Raw genomic sequence first — 15,679 nt, 5'->3', positions numbered from 1 at the left:
AGAGAAGAATAAAGCTGAAATTAACAATCAAAGTTAATGATCCCCACAAACCCTTCAACACCACGCACAGTCCCAATATATATTATATAGGCACCAAAAGATCAAGGATATGATCATGCGAAATTAAAAAAGCGTAAACGAGGTTTCAAAAAGAATTAATAAATATAATCGCTAAAGTACTTGAAACAGTAAAAAGAAAGCTAAAATAAACCAAATCGAATTTCCTTTTGGATCAATCTAGCTCTTCCATCATATCCTCAACAAGGTGATCATCATCTCATTAAGATCATTAACTGAAAAAACATTTAAAAACTGAGCAAGAACCAACTACAAGTAATTAATACTCTAGTCTTACTGATCTATCTAAAACCTCCTTATTATTTCATCAAAGATCAAGAAGATGAGGAAGACCCATTAGCACCATGAGCCCCGCTGTCACTCTGGTAGTGATTCGGGTTCTCGCCGAGGTTGTTTGTTTCGTTGTTGTCGTCGTCCTCGTTTCCGTTATCGTTGCCGTTGTTGTGGGTTTGCTCAAGAATGTTGTTGGTGTTCCTATTCCCAGTATCATCCGCATCTCTCCTCCCAAAGGTGTTCTTATTGTTATGCATCCACACCTTTAGAACACCCTTTTCCACCCCAATTTCATTGCAGAAGTCTTGCACCAATTCCTGGTCTCTCTTTTGCATCTTCCATCCAACTCTCTCCGCAAACTGGTGCATCTTTTCTTTCTGTTCCTGGCTGAACTTGGTCCTGAACCGCTTTCTTGCATTGGGGCTCGGCGAGACCATAGGGTTAGTAGGGCCAGCTGCACTCTCCGGTGGAACTGCAAGGCCCCCAGACAGAGCCAAAAGCATGTGGGCCGGCGCGGATGGGTAGTAGGAGGAGGAGATCGGCGGTGGGGAGGCTGAATTGGGGCTTCGATTTGAGACAGCCGGTGGTGGTGGAGGAGGGTGATGGCGGTGGTGGGGCAGGTAGTCGATGACGTGGGTGGCGGCGGCGGTGGGGATAGGGTCCTCCGGCTCGCGACGATGGAAATTGCGGTGGCAGCCACAGGCAGCGCATTTGAGTGATGTTGGGTCAACGGAAGTTGCAGAAGGGGAGGGCATGAACTCGCAGCAACCGTCTAAAGCGTGTCCTCCTAAGGATGCTGCATGGTTTCTGAGGCATTCTTTGTAGGTGACAACCAGCTGTGGAGTGATGAGGTGATGGTGGTGGTGGTGAGGATTGTGGCGTTTGAGTACACCGTTGGAGAAAGATAAGGGCTTGGAGGAGGGTTGGATCCGACTTGGTGTCTCACTGTCAGCTTCTGGGGATTTGGTAGCACTAATGGTGTTGGTATTGGTGGTGGTGATGGTGGGGGTTATGTCCATCGCTCTAACATCTAGGGTCCCAAAATTAATTATAAAAATGAAAAAAAAAAAAGGAAAAGATCAGCTTTTTAAAGGAGTTGTTAGGGTTAGGTTTTTGTGCAGATTAGAAATATCCGTCCATGGAAGTGGTAGGAGGATGGAGAAAAATGGATAATATAGGTGGAATACAGCAGAGCGAGACAGACGATATTAATTTTTAGAGTGACGAAGAGGAAGAAGAAGGAGAAGGAAGGAGGAGAAGAGATGATGATGATGATGATGGAAGTGATGCTGTCGATAATAAAAATCTGAGTTTTGTGGATGTCCTTCTTAACCACTTGTTTTTTTAACCCTGGTTCTAAATCCATGGTTAAGTTCCTGACCCCACCTTGGGGTTAGATGTTGTGTGTAATAAATATACCTGAGCTAGTGAACCTTCCCTATAGTTTCTACAGTCCAAATTTCTCATCCTGATCTGAGCTTTTGACCGGGTTTCCTCTCAATAATGGTCCGAGTTATCGGTCCTTGTTAATTATTGTGGGGGAGTAAATCACAGCAGAGAGAGAGAGAGCCTGCCACTCTGAGAGTCTCAGACATTGACTGTAACCCCATCTTAATTTTGTCAATTTTGCTTTTAAGGTATGGACCCCCTTCAAAACCGTAAAATCCCATTTTTAGTTTTATAATTTCTATTTACCCTTTTCCCGACTGCCCAAATACACCCTTCTTTTATGAGAGGATTTACGCTTTCAATAGCACTGATTTAAGAGTGTGGAGGTCGCCCTAAAAACTGCTACTAGCTAATCGCAAAGCCGTATTTTCCTGAATGTGTCTGTTGGTTGTGTTACGACCACTTGGTCTCAGGAAGGACGGTAAAGATCGTTGTCAGTAAGTGAGAGAATTCCCGGACGTTGAACGGAGTTGTCGGAGAACACCGTGTTTTGATAGGCAAAACGACATCGCTTCGAGTACTTTGCACGGTTGCCAACCTTAGTCCGGACAAATAACACGTCCCGAAACCGTACCGTGAACCTGGGTCGTACTTTTCTCCAATGACCAAACTGCACCTCAAATATCGAACTATTACCCAGTCCCGCCCACAATTTGGAACTTTTAGTGCACGAAACCTACGATTTCTAGAGGTTGCTAACTATTAATCATGATTAGGACGTAATTAAAAAGCGAGAAATAGATGACACGTGTAAAGACATGTTGCACCTGGCGACACGCGCGTCGCACCCTTTTCATTTCTTTACTGCCAGGTGTGTTGATTGACCCCTGCCCACAAAATTAAAGTCAAATTACTAGTTTCGAGTCAGCCTTGGAGATCGATTAACGGGAGAACAAAGCGGAAAGACCGAAAGAGAAATAATAAGCTGCGGGAAGACCACTTACTTAGAGTGCACTGACTTTTGCGTGGAGTATTTTACTAAAGAAAAATCAAGCGGTGATTAACATGGGGAGTGGAACATAATCAGATTAAAGAAAAGAGAGTGAGTTGGATGACGTAAGCGGGCCAATGATAGATCAGCTAAGGTTTAATCATCAAACGGCGTGCAAAGGTTGGTTGCATTGAAACTCACGACCCTTGAATTTATTACGAATGAATAGGCTGTGGGAGTTAGCTAGCTGTACGATATGGTCTGTATTTCAGAGTTTTTAATATAATTGAAAACCATTTTTAATATCGTCCGTCGAATCCAATACGTTGGATTAACGCCATGATATCGGGGGTATCAACATTCAAACGTACGTACGTACTCACCCTTAAGTAAGTTTCATGTAAATGAAACGAGACTGGCAAAACACAAAAGCAATTGAAATGATCAGAACCCAAAAGTGTGTTTTTAACACGAAATGTTTGATATATGTTGACAGTGCATCGCATGCCTATAAACAATAATAAAGTGTTTCTTTTTCTTTTTATATAATTGGTAATCGGTCGGAAAAAGTAGCACGGGGAGATGTTTCTTTAGTGGGTGGAGGAGATATATTGTTTGCAAGGAGTGGAGACCATTAGTCATATGCGTCCCCAAACGCAACAAATTAATTAGAAGCTGAGTCCCTTGCATGAGCAGGCCCTGCCTTTATAAGGACACAACAGCTGATCAAACAGTCACGCCAACATCACATATGCTCGTATGACTGTTAATATAATTTTCACCCTCTTGCCACTTTCATTTTTCTGATCAGCTACTATATATTCACAGTCATTTCCTACTGTAGCACGAAAAGAGAAGACAACCACATCCATTAATATTATATATGCAGCTAGGCGTTTTGGCATGATCGAGTTGATTGCAGTTTGGGGAATAAAATCACGAGGACCCCAATGCTCATTATCGGCAAATATATTCTTCGCTAGCTCATGCGAAGTCTTCTCCCATGGAACCATGCATCCAACAAAAATATTTGATTATTGTGCCATCTTTTTTATACTCACTATATTACTGAAGACAAGAATATTTGAAGAATGTTGGAATTCAAAACGACACGACCCAATAAATCATTAATCCAAGGTTGAAAGTACAAGGTGGTGATCTAAATGTCGTTGATCAATGCAACTCCATACCATATATATAACCCCAAACGAAAAAATTGCTGCTACGTTGAAAGCTGATCATGCGATATTCTAGCTACCAAGATCATTTAAAACTTGTAATATACCTCGATCATTTAAAAAATAGGTAAACCCTTAAATGATAATGGAACATTGGAACATGAGCAATTTGCATCTTACCAAAAAAACATTAAACAGCAAGACCAGACTCGCGAACTATCCCCACCGTCCAATAATAGATACAATCATTTAAATATATAAATGTGATACCGAGGTTATATCGGCTTTCATATAGGATATCCGTTTTTCTCATCATTTCTAATTCTATTCTTTAAGAACAATACAATACGTGCGCGACGCAGCGTCGTCGATCTATGGCTAGCTATCAATATATATATAGTAGTTTAAAGAGTAAAAATACAAACGACAAATAAAGTATAATGGGAGAGTTGTAAATGAGATGATCTCGTGCTGTTTAAGAGGAAGATACGAAAAATATGTTAACATTTAATTAATTATTTTCAATTATAATTCGATTTATATCTTTGGATTCCATCTAATTATAAAAAATAAAATAAAACTTTTTATTCTATTTATAATCATTTTTGTATATTCTTTATATTTTTAATTACATCACTTTTTTTTTAAATAAAATAATTTATTTAATTAACTACAGTAGATTACGTTAAAAATACACAAAATTAATATAATGTGTATATATATATATAACAAAACTCATTTTTTAAATTTGTAAGGAATGTCGCGTCACTTCCGTAACTCATTTCGAATTGACATGTTTCCAGCCCATTTAAACCTACCTTAGTAATCTTTTTTGGACACTAATGGAGTGTGTACAACTTTGACGTAAGTGAAGGTGCAGTGTTTAATGTTCTAATAAATTATCACGTTGATTCCCCTGAAAGCTGGCCCCACCTTCTTGTAATTTTATGAGAATCAACCCTCCTAAATCTGGGACTAATTTTCAATGTCCATCAAAGGAATTAACAGCTTCTTTTGTTTTCTTTCGGTCAAAAATATATACACGACTTTGTTCCTTGAATTAATTCCGTAGTTTTTTATTAAAAAAGAAAACCAGGCTTTTTATCTCTCATCATTTGAAAATAGACGAACTCATCCCCCTTTTAATAAATTATTAACATCGGTGTCCATTTTAAATCATGTGTCATTCTATACGTGAATCATGCATGTGTCAAATTTATTCGTACGTTTTTCTTAATATTGTACGATCGAGTAGCTAGTACAAAAGAAGTGAGTCGTAACCAAAGTTAAGCGCTTAAACTAATTTAATTAAGCCATATTTAGATAATAAAAGTGTTTTATCTTATATCATCTCATTATTATAATTTTTTTTTAAATTTTTACATAAAATATAATAAATAATTCAATTTTTTTAATTTTTAAAATAATAATAATATTAAAAATAATATTCTAATAATATTTTATTTAATTTTTATCTCTACTCATCTAACCTTAATTTACTGTCAAAATACACCTTTGTCTTCTCACTTATGTATTCAAAATCTAAATTCTTTAATTTCCAGGTAGAGCGCGCGGTATATACTGGAACGAACACTGGTAGCTACCTTGCTGGCTCAACTATTGGAATGTTAAAGGGTAGATATATCAGATTGCTAGAAGTTGACTGCGGGCAATCAGTGCCAATTATTAGGCACATGATAAAGATGGCTAGGTCACTAATTATATATTATAATGTTCCACGCATAGTAAAGTTATACAGTAGTAACTTATTTCTGGACCATGCTGTACATATATACTGATCATGATAAATATTGATGTATGAATCGATTAAATATAACCATGCATGCCCATTAATCCAACGGACAAAATGCTAAGATTTCCTTATTATGGGGGGTCAAAGATTAAGTTGCACAGCAAATACCTAACGTATATATCTGGCCTAGCTAGCTCGCTAGCTAGCTCCAAACCCCCTAAGCTGGAAAGATGATTTCACCTAACTTTCAACAGCTCACGATAGCAATACCATATTAATGGACTCTTATAATGGCCCAAAATCAGCAAGAAAATGGCCATATTATTGGTGTAATATATACATATATATTTAGATTAGACCCCCCATGGAGTATGACGTACGTCAGGGCATAATTCTTGGTCTCCCCCAAAAGAAATAATGGGAGGGATGGTCAAGGCAACAACCGGCACTGCTTTTTGTACAATAAATAATAACGCCGAGATTTATCTTCAAGGCAGTATGACCTACACGTCTAATTGATCAGGAGGACGAGGAGGACTCATAGCTAGGCCAAAGAGGTGGATGGATGGGTTTTGAAGGTCGGTCGTTTTTGTTGCTCGATGAATATCGGTGCATGCTAATTAATTTAATCTTGTGCAGCAGTACTAGTGGCTGGTCCACAGGCTCTTTGAGTGGCGTTTGATTATTAGCAACTTCTGGCCTCAATAATCCATTGGTCAATCATCCGCATCCTGGACGTACAGTCTTCTTCTCCATGTTTAATTCCCCTGCGAAAAAAATAAATATTGTTCATTATCTGCATGCCTTTCTCATATTTATTAGGTAAGATGTAGGTTGAATTCAATTTAATTTAATTAGTGCATATGCTTTATATAGTTTCTCTTCTGCAATTTTAACAAGTATCAAACTACTTAAAATACTTAAAGACACTTTCTGAAGTACTTTGCCTCCAATCTTCACGAGCTTCTTTACATATTGTTCTGTAGGATTAATGCACTTTCCAGACTTGGGGAGTTTCATGGATCGATGCTTGAACGTTGGAAACAAGTACATGCATGATGGGCAGTGGGCACAGCCTTCTTAATTAGATAGCCCCTGTGAAGTCGCGGTATCATTTAAAGCGTGAATTCAAACTTCAAAGACTATTCTATGGATATTAGTAGAGCCTAGAGGGGCCAAATTTTGCATGCATCAATCCCGCAAGAAACAGATTAAGACCCACTTCGAAGAATTTCAAACCTAAAGAATTTCAAACATAAATCAAGCAAACTTGTTTGGCGTGTTTGGAACTTATTCTGGGTTCGAGTTTAAAAATATTTGCATAGAATCATATAAAGTACGTAAGCTATATATATATGACATTAAGGAAGTTTCCAATGGGTAGTGAGTGTTATTAATGTTGACGTGCAGTGTAGGGCCTCCATTATCCTACTAAGCCAGTCTGGGCCCCTATATTTCTTTGATTGCCGCTTTTATTTTCCCTTTCGCAATGGCCCATTTTAGGGTAAAAATTGAAATGAAGAAATGTTACCAAGCCCATAATACCTCTTGACTCCGGATGTATAGCTCCAACTTGTCATGCTTCTCTGGCCCGAGGACTAGTAAACGGCGCGGCTTAACCAGTAAGCAGTTTCATGACGTCAAAGCCTTCGGATTTATCCATATTTACCAATTCACCGACCCAACTTAAAAGGTCCCTTTAAATTCACATCATAATTTTAAAAAGAAAAATTAAAATCTAGCATATTTTATTACATTTAAGGAATGATAAATATTGTTGTGACATGTATTCATTCATTGAGTTTGAAAATTTCATAAACTCCATAACACATGTTAAAGATTTATATATAAGGGATGTAAATCTTAGAGAGGAGTCTAGATTATAAAGTTTGTGGGGATCGATAGAATCTGTGGATAATCAAGATGAAAAAGTATCCGATCCGCAAAGAGAATTAGGGGGAAAAAAACATATTTTACAAGCATACTCTTCTTAATACAATAAATCACATTTACTTTACAATAAAATAAAATCATACAGGCAGTAAGACGAGAGATACAACATTTATAGAAGCAACCACTACCCTAATAATGTCGTCAGAAGAGTATACCTAACTGGTCCTGCAAATTAAGACAGGCTACTTTAAATATGAGGAAGCAAAAGCAAACTGGCTAGCTAGCAAGCATGGTGTGGTAATGAGTCAATGAGGGTTTAGAGGGAGAAGAGTTATCAGAGATCTATCCACAAACTGGTGGCGGACCTACTTGCTCCTCCTGCATACTGCACCCACCAATTAGTGTGTTTACCCCCAAAACCAAAGTCAATTCAATTTTTGGTGCCAGAAAATGAGATGTCATTAGCACACAGCTGGCCTTTTTGGCACCCTTTGCTTTCTGTCAGGGGGGTGCACAACTTGTTTGCATTACCCACATCACTCTGATTGCTTTGCTGTACCCTAACCACCCATATCATTCCTACACTTAATATTCCCCCGCCCTTTCCCCTTCCCAAATTATAACATTTCGAAGTTTCATAATCGGAATTGAATTTCATGGACTTTTTAATGATTAAGAAACTAGAAAGATTTTGTAGAGCTGGATCACAGCCATATTGATGTGACGCGCACGCATATGATGTTTATTGATTTCATCTCCAAGAGACAAGACTAGTGATAATTTGAGATCCATGGCTTAGAGCCTTAGAGTATCTTTAATGGATTAGTCAAATATTAAATCTATCTCCTATTTAGCTATTAGATCCTAAAATACCATCGTAATAGATTAGGCAAAATCCAAATATCTGGACTTTAGCTACAGTAAACACCAAACTTATTTATAAATTTGCTTGCTACTATAGATTCATTAAATGTTTATTTTATCCATTATTTCTTTATCTTTGTCATTCTTTTCATCATTCCACTCAATTCTAACTATTGTTTCTGTTGAAAATCCACCGCATACAACTCAAATAAAATAAATTATAAAATGGTAAAAAGTGATAAAATAAAATAAATTAATATATAGTTATAAAATATTAAATACTTTTTTAATTATTAATTATTTTATTATTATATTAATGAATAAATAGATAATTCAATAAGAAAATTTAATGTGAATAGTCAAAGTGAAATTTATCTTATATTATTTTATTATTATATAATAAAAAAATAAATATTCTAATATAAAATTTATGTGAATGAAATAATCAAAAATTAAAGTATCATTTAACTTTGCCTCGTCGCTTGCATTGCGTATAATTTTAGAGATTTGAACCGATAAATGTTGGAACCGTGAACAAAAACTTGCCATGAGGCCCACTCGTCCAGTGTTGCCTACATAAACCCAAAATCCAGCAAAACCTAAACCAAGCACACAGAGAGACACACGTGCTTGATTCGAGAGAAGCCCAAATCATTACCACTTATGCCAGACAGAACTTCCGTCTAATACCCATAGTTCCTCAACTTTATAAGTAGCCCAAACACAAGAAACCAGCAGCCCAGTAACGAGCATATATGATTCTTTTGTTCCCTTTTCTTTCTTTTTCTTTTTTTTTGGGAGATAGTGTTTTTTTTTTTCTAACAGTGATTAATCTCTGCCTGTCCTGTAATAGAATATTAATTTTGACACTGTGCAGTTGGAAAAAGATGGAACCGAGGTTATGGAAACCAACCCATGATGGACCAAGATAATGCTACCAACAGGATTATTATTATGTCTATTGGCAATGATGAAAAGATGATAATGTGTCCGACTTTATGAACGTAGTTTCCTTTGAACAGAATCAATAGACGCTCCTCCCAACTCAAAAGCGCACGAGAGAGGATAAATGAGGCAAGAAGATGCTGATTTTCTGGGCTCCCAGCAGGATTAATGTGATCTTCTTTTTCAAGCAAGAAAATATATGATAATTTGGAATAAGTGGGTCTATGTATATTCTCCGTGACGGTGATTTATTTTGGCATGCCATGAGTCTAGACCACTGAAATAAATCTGGCTCCCCGTGGAAAGTAGAACATACCCACATGCAAGAACATGATTGTACTGAATTAGAGTTGTCAACTTTGTTACTTTTTCCCGTGCTTGAACCGAACCGTGCCATGCACGACCCCTTTTTTATGCCTTTATCTTCATGTTCACTTTGACACATGATTTATATACGTTCAAAAAGCAAATTAATTATGATTTTGATGCAACTTGTATTCTTTTTTGAGGCAACAATTCATGGAAGTAGTTATGATTGATGGATGCGATCAAGAAGTTAATTTTTACTCCAAGTTGTTGCCTGCCTGCCACACACTTTCTTTAAGACCCACATATATAGAATACCACCAATATTTTTTGCTGATTCCATGTGAACTGGTTAATGGCTCGCACATGTTTCACAGTACTGATCTCGTCTCTTACTTCCTCTCTCATCCATGGAAAACTGAAAACTCAGCTTGCATGTGCTCTTAGGCGTGCAATGCTACTTGGGTTTTCTCTTTTTTAATGATTGAGAGCAAGCGAAGTCCAAAATGAGACAACTGTTGAATCATGTTGTGAGGCATTAAATGTAGCCATCGTTCCCCACCAGATCTATCATTTATTATGTATATCTAACAATATTATATCATTTTTTTTTTCAGCTCAGATTCAGGACGATGACTGTTACGTAATATTGTTGCAAACATTCGGGATTATCTTATGCGTTGTTGCATATAATTAATAATTTTTTTTCGTGCGATTTTGCATCGATTTACGTAGACCTGTGTACATTTCGTACAGGGTTAGCTATTCGTACTTATTAGTGTATTATGAATTATAATATAGAAAAATTAAGTTATAAGTATATATATATATAACTGCGTATTAATATGTGTACTAATCTAATGTAATTGATTAAAAAATAGAATTTATTGAAAATAATGTTGAATCAGTATTAGTACGTAAATTAATACGTAACTTTATTTATACGTAACAAAACTCTAATAATATTTAAGTTTCTGATCACATTACTGCCTGCTTGTACCCTGCATGCCTCAAGCCTCGATGGACAAGAATTTCATTTGTAAATTGGTCATCCTAAAGTTGCATTCTAATTATTGATGTGCTTACAATTCACTACAAGAGAATTGGTTTTTAGAGGCAAAAAAATTTGTCTCAAAAAATCAGAATTTCGTCCCTAGAAGTTTTTGGAGATGAAAATTTTTTGTCTCTATTTTTCTCAGAAAGACTGTCTCAAAAGGTTTTCAGAGACAAAAATTGAATTTCGTCTCCAAAAAGTACTTTTTAGGGACGAAATTGAGCAGAACCAGTCGAAACCGTTCGAACAAGAAATTTTTTTTGATACAAAAAAATTTCGTCTCAAAATGAAGTTCGAATGAAAAAATTACTGTTTGAACAACAGGAAATGTTAATTCGAACCAACAACCATCTCTGACCGAATCAGTTCGAACAAGACATTTTGAAGTGACTTTTGTTCGAAGAAAAATTTTAACTATTCGAACAGACAATATATTTACGAAAATCTTTTGTTCGAACAAAATTTTGAAAAATATCGTTATTCGAATGAGTATTTAATTGTTCGAACAAAGGCACTGATTGTATTTCCCGATACGTTCGAATGGGTTTTTATGTTTGAATGGATATGTTTTTGTTCGAATGTATACATAAATGGTAATTTACCATTCGAACGCATTATTTAAAGTTCGAATGGTATTGATCAAACAGAATAAAATTTAATTAAAATGATAATAATAATAATACAAATTGTAATCTATATACATCAATTGTTCAAATGTTTACAAACATCATAAATAAAGGTAATTAAAAAAATTAAATGAACTATGATTATGGTGGTTCTGGTGGCATAGGGTTTTGAGACATCATTGACTGGAATTGTTCAAACATTTTTTGGTTATTTAATTGTAGCCTATCTTCTAATCTTGCATCTAAATCTGCTGCTTGATCTAATCGGATCAGCAACTCTTTTTTCTTCGACCTCAATCGTTCTATCTCGAGTGTAGCTTCCTCTAACCTCTTAGTCTGGTCGTCATTTGATCTGGCTTTAGAAGAGGATGACGATGTTGAGGATGGCTTCACGCAACGTCCTAAGCCCCTCAAATATCCAGAACGTGATCCAAGAACTTGAGAAAAGATTTGAGCATCATTGACAGATAATTCATCAGATGGATCCGCAGTAGTGTCTTTAAGAGATTTCATCTTGTCCTACAAAAAGAAAAACATTAAAATTAGTATAGGTAACAAAAATATATTTAGACAATGAAATTAAATAAACTTAAACTTACATAATTTGCCTCTGCTTCAGGATTGCTCAAAAACACCATCACGATTTTTATGTACTTTAGCATACAATTCGGTCAGATCATAATCAGCAGGATTTTCTTCTTGCTGCAAAATGAAAATTAATATCAGAATTTAAACCAAAAAAATGTATGTATTAATATTTAATGGAAACTAAAATAACTAACTATTTTTTTTTACAAGCGATGAAAAGATCGAGAACCCGCATGATAGTGTATCGTTAAATTTGATCTATTTGCTTTGTTCACCGTACTCCGTTGCTAAAAAAAGTATTATAATTTTACGTTTAATACATCTATCATATTAAAAAAAGACAACAGCGAAATTACCTGATAAGCAGAATTTTTAAACAGATCACAGACTTTCTCCTATTCGTTTGGTGGCATTGCTACTGAACTTCTAATAGTGTGCATGGCATCGACCTTTGTACCTCCGGAATGCATTCGACATCAGTTCCTCAATCGTTAGTCGATCCTCTCATCAGACAAAATTTAGTTCAAACTCATCCTTCAAAAAATTAGAAGCAATTAGTATAATTTCAAAATTTATTTAAATAAAAATGTTCTTTAGAGTAACTTATTAGCAGGCAACGATTTTTTATGTGATTTTTCACATTTTGGGAAACTTTAGCCCAGGAGGATGTAGCCATTAGTGCATACGTGCGAGTAAGTGTACCAACATAAGAAGCAAGCCAAGCTGCTGAATCCCCAGAGCCACCGGTGTGATCATCAGGTATATCAACTTTAATTTTACCAACTTTCATTACTTTCTCTATGCCAACACCTCTCGTAATGCCTCTAACTTGACGCTGATTTACAATAGCTATATATACAAAAATTAAATCATATATTTTAATTAAATTAATCATATAATTTAGAATATATACAATGATAAAATACATTATTCTGGTTTAGGTGATGTTGGCCCACCATTGTTGACAGGTGAGTTAGTAGGTGGTGGGGATGGCTCACGTGTTCTTTTGCATTTATGAGGCATATCTGTTTAAAATTATAATAAATTATTATTCAAACAAATGGGTGAATCTTTTTATAAGAATTATACCTACACAAATATATGTTTGAAAATCATTCGGTATCAGTTTTGTTGGACCAGTCGCTCTCATCATCAGTAGACACTTCAGTTGATTCATGTTCTTCCGACATGTCACCTTCAATTACTTCAGGCTGAACATCTTCTCTGCGCAATGGGACCATCTCATATTGGCTTAGATCAACAAATAGATTGATGCCTGATTCATTTTCTTGATATGCTTCTTCATGGTCTGGACTATCAACTTCTTCATGTGGTTTGTTTGCCTCTGAAATATAATCATATACATTTCTTAGTGCAAACTTCTCGACTACCTGCCATGGATTTCCGAACTCCGGATCATCTAAATAAAAAACTTGATTTGCTTGGTTTGCGAGAACGAAAGGATCGCCCTTATACTATTTGCGAGAGGTATTGACACTTGCAAAATATTCATCTTTACGCACTCCCAACCTAGGATTTGAGACATCCCACCAATTACATTTAAATAACCAGATCATATATCCCCCCACATACTTTAACGCTATGATATCTTCCACAATTCCGTAAAAGTCGATATTATCATCTTCATGGCTTCCTTCGACTACGACCCCACAATTTTGAGTTTTCCTATATCGTTCTCTATCTGCTATGTGAAATCTATATCCACACACCAAACATCCTAAATATTGGATAGCCCGCTTAGATAGACCACATGCCAAAGCATATAATTCTGGTGAGATTTCACATGAATGTTCACTATATTTCGATGCAACCTACATAAATAAATTTTATTCTACTCATATCAATATCATATATAAATATCAATACCATATACAAAATGTATAAAATTTAAAATAATTGTGCATATTTATTTTTAGTAATACCGTATGTTCAAACCACGGGGTAAATTCTTTTTCGTGCGTCTTTTCTGCGTCAGTCACACCATTCGTGTGAAATAGTTATATATGTTCACTGCGTATGTTAATGTGATCTATTAATTGGTATCAATATATACTATATTATTATAAATACACTTAAAAATACTATTAAATTAGATGATCATCACTAACCTCAAATAATATTCAATCTCTTCACAGTTATTCAAGACATACCAGCGAGTTCTTTCAAACTCTCGCCCACATAGGTCATAGCCCCCTTGTGCACCAATGGGACGTACTTTCTGGAAAAACACAGTAAATGCTGATGAAACTCCCATTTGTCCACCTTCATAATTTCAATCCGGTCTTGTAAATCTAGTATCAATCCCATGAAAATACATTGAACAAAATGTATGCCACTCATTATGAATATATGACTCTGCGATCGATCCTTCCAGACGAGCCTTATTCCCTACAGATCGCTTAAGTTTTCCCAAAAACCGTTCAATTGGATATATCCATCTATACTGAACAGGGCCAGCAACTAAAGCCGCACAAGGTAGATGCACAACCAAATGAACCATTACATCAAAGAATGAAGGCAAGTACAAACTCTCCAACTTGCACAATATCAATGCAATGTCAGCTTCCATTTTTATTAAGGCATCAACCTTCAACGTTCTACTGCAAATACTCCTGAAAAATCGTCCTAATTCTGTCAGAGCTGCACGAACATCTCGAGTAAGCTTTCCGCGCACACCAACTGGCAACAATCGCTGCAGAAATATATGGCAGTCGTGACTTTTGAGACCAGTTATCTTTCAATCATGAGCTCGGACACATCTTGACATGTTTGAAACATAACCATCGAGTAATTTGATTGTCATGAACCAGTTACAGAATTTCTTTCTCTCATCACTCGAAAGTGTATACCATCCAAGAGACATATAAGCTGACGACCTAGTATCTTGCAAATGCAACTCCGATCTTATTTCCAACTCTTTCAAATCTTTACGAGAGTTGACTGTATCTTTTGTCTTCCCTTATATTGACATCAGGGTACCCAAAATATTCTCGTATATATTTTTTTCAATGTGCATAACGTCTAGATTGTGACGCAGTGTCAAGGTAGACCAATATGGCAACTCAAAATACTTTTTTTTGTCAAATTCAATTCCATTGCTTGTCTTTTCCTCTTTCGACATCTTGCATTTTTTCCAAATCTATTGTCTGAAACATCTTCCAATTGAGTGAGAGTATCAATACCAGAATACTCTAGTGGTGATAACCTACGCTCAACTCTTCCATCAAACAATGCTCTATTCGAACGCCATCTATGATCATGAGGTAGATATCGACGGTGTCCCATGAAACATAATTTCCGACCATTCGTTAACCACTGAGACTATGTATCTTTGTTACAAACAGGACAAGCCATCTTTCCTTTCGTGCTCCACCCAGACAAATTACCGTATGCTGAGAAATCATTTATTGTCTAAAGTACTGCAGCATGCATCTTGAATTCTCCCGACATGGCTATATCATATGTATTGACACCTTGCTCCCACAACTCTTTCAACTCTGCTATCATTGGCTGCAAATATACGTCTATTTCATGTCCTAGTGACCTTGGCCCTAGGATTAATAGAGTCATCATAAAATAGGGATCTTTCATACACTTTCATGGTGGCAAATTATAAGGCATTACTATGATAGACCAGGTGCTATAAGAAGTGCTCATGTTGCCAAATGGATTAAAGCCATCTGTTGCTAACCCAAGACGTACATTGCGAGATTTTCTGGC

The 15,679-nt window shown here is 36.2% G+C and overlaps 1 protein-coding gene across 1 annotated transcript; it reads right to left on the bottom strand.

Moving 5' to 3' along the window:
• Positions 1–201: 201 nt before the first annotated feature.
• LOC122302462 (zinc-finger homeodomain protein 9-like) lies at positions 202–1,659 on the bottom strand. The gene has a single exon (XM_043113744.1). It carries the CDS (start codon positions 1,368–1,370, stop codon positions 393–395), a length of 978 nt encoding a protein of 325 aa, XP_042969678.1. The 5' UTR covers positions 1,371–1,659; the 3' UTR covers positions 202–392.
• Between the last annotated feature and the right edge of the window lie 14,020 nt (positions 1,660–15,679).

The sequence above is a fragment of the Carya illinoinensis genome, chromosome 3, assembly GCF_018687715.1.
Source record: "Carya illinoinensis cultivar Pawnee chromosome 3, C.illinoinensisPawnee_v1, whole genome shotgun sequence".
NCBI lineage: Eukaryota > Viridiplantae > Streptophyta > Magnoliopsida > Fagales > Juglandaceae > Carya > Carya illinoinensis.
The sequence above is the reverse complement of the archived record's forward strand: the minus strand, read 5'-3'. Positions and strand labels throughout refer to the sequence as shown.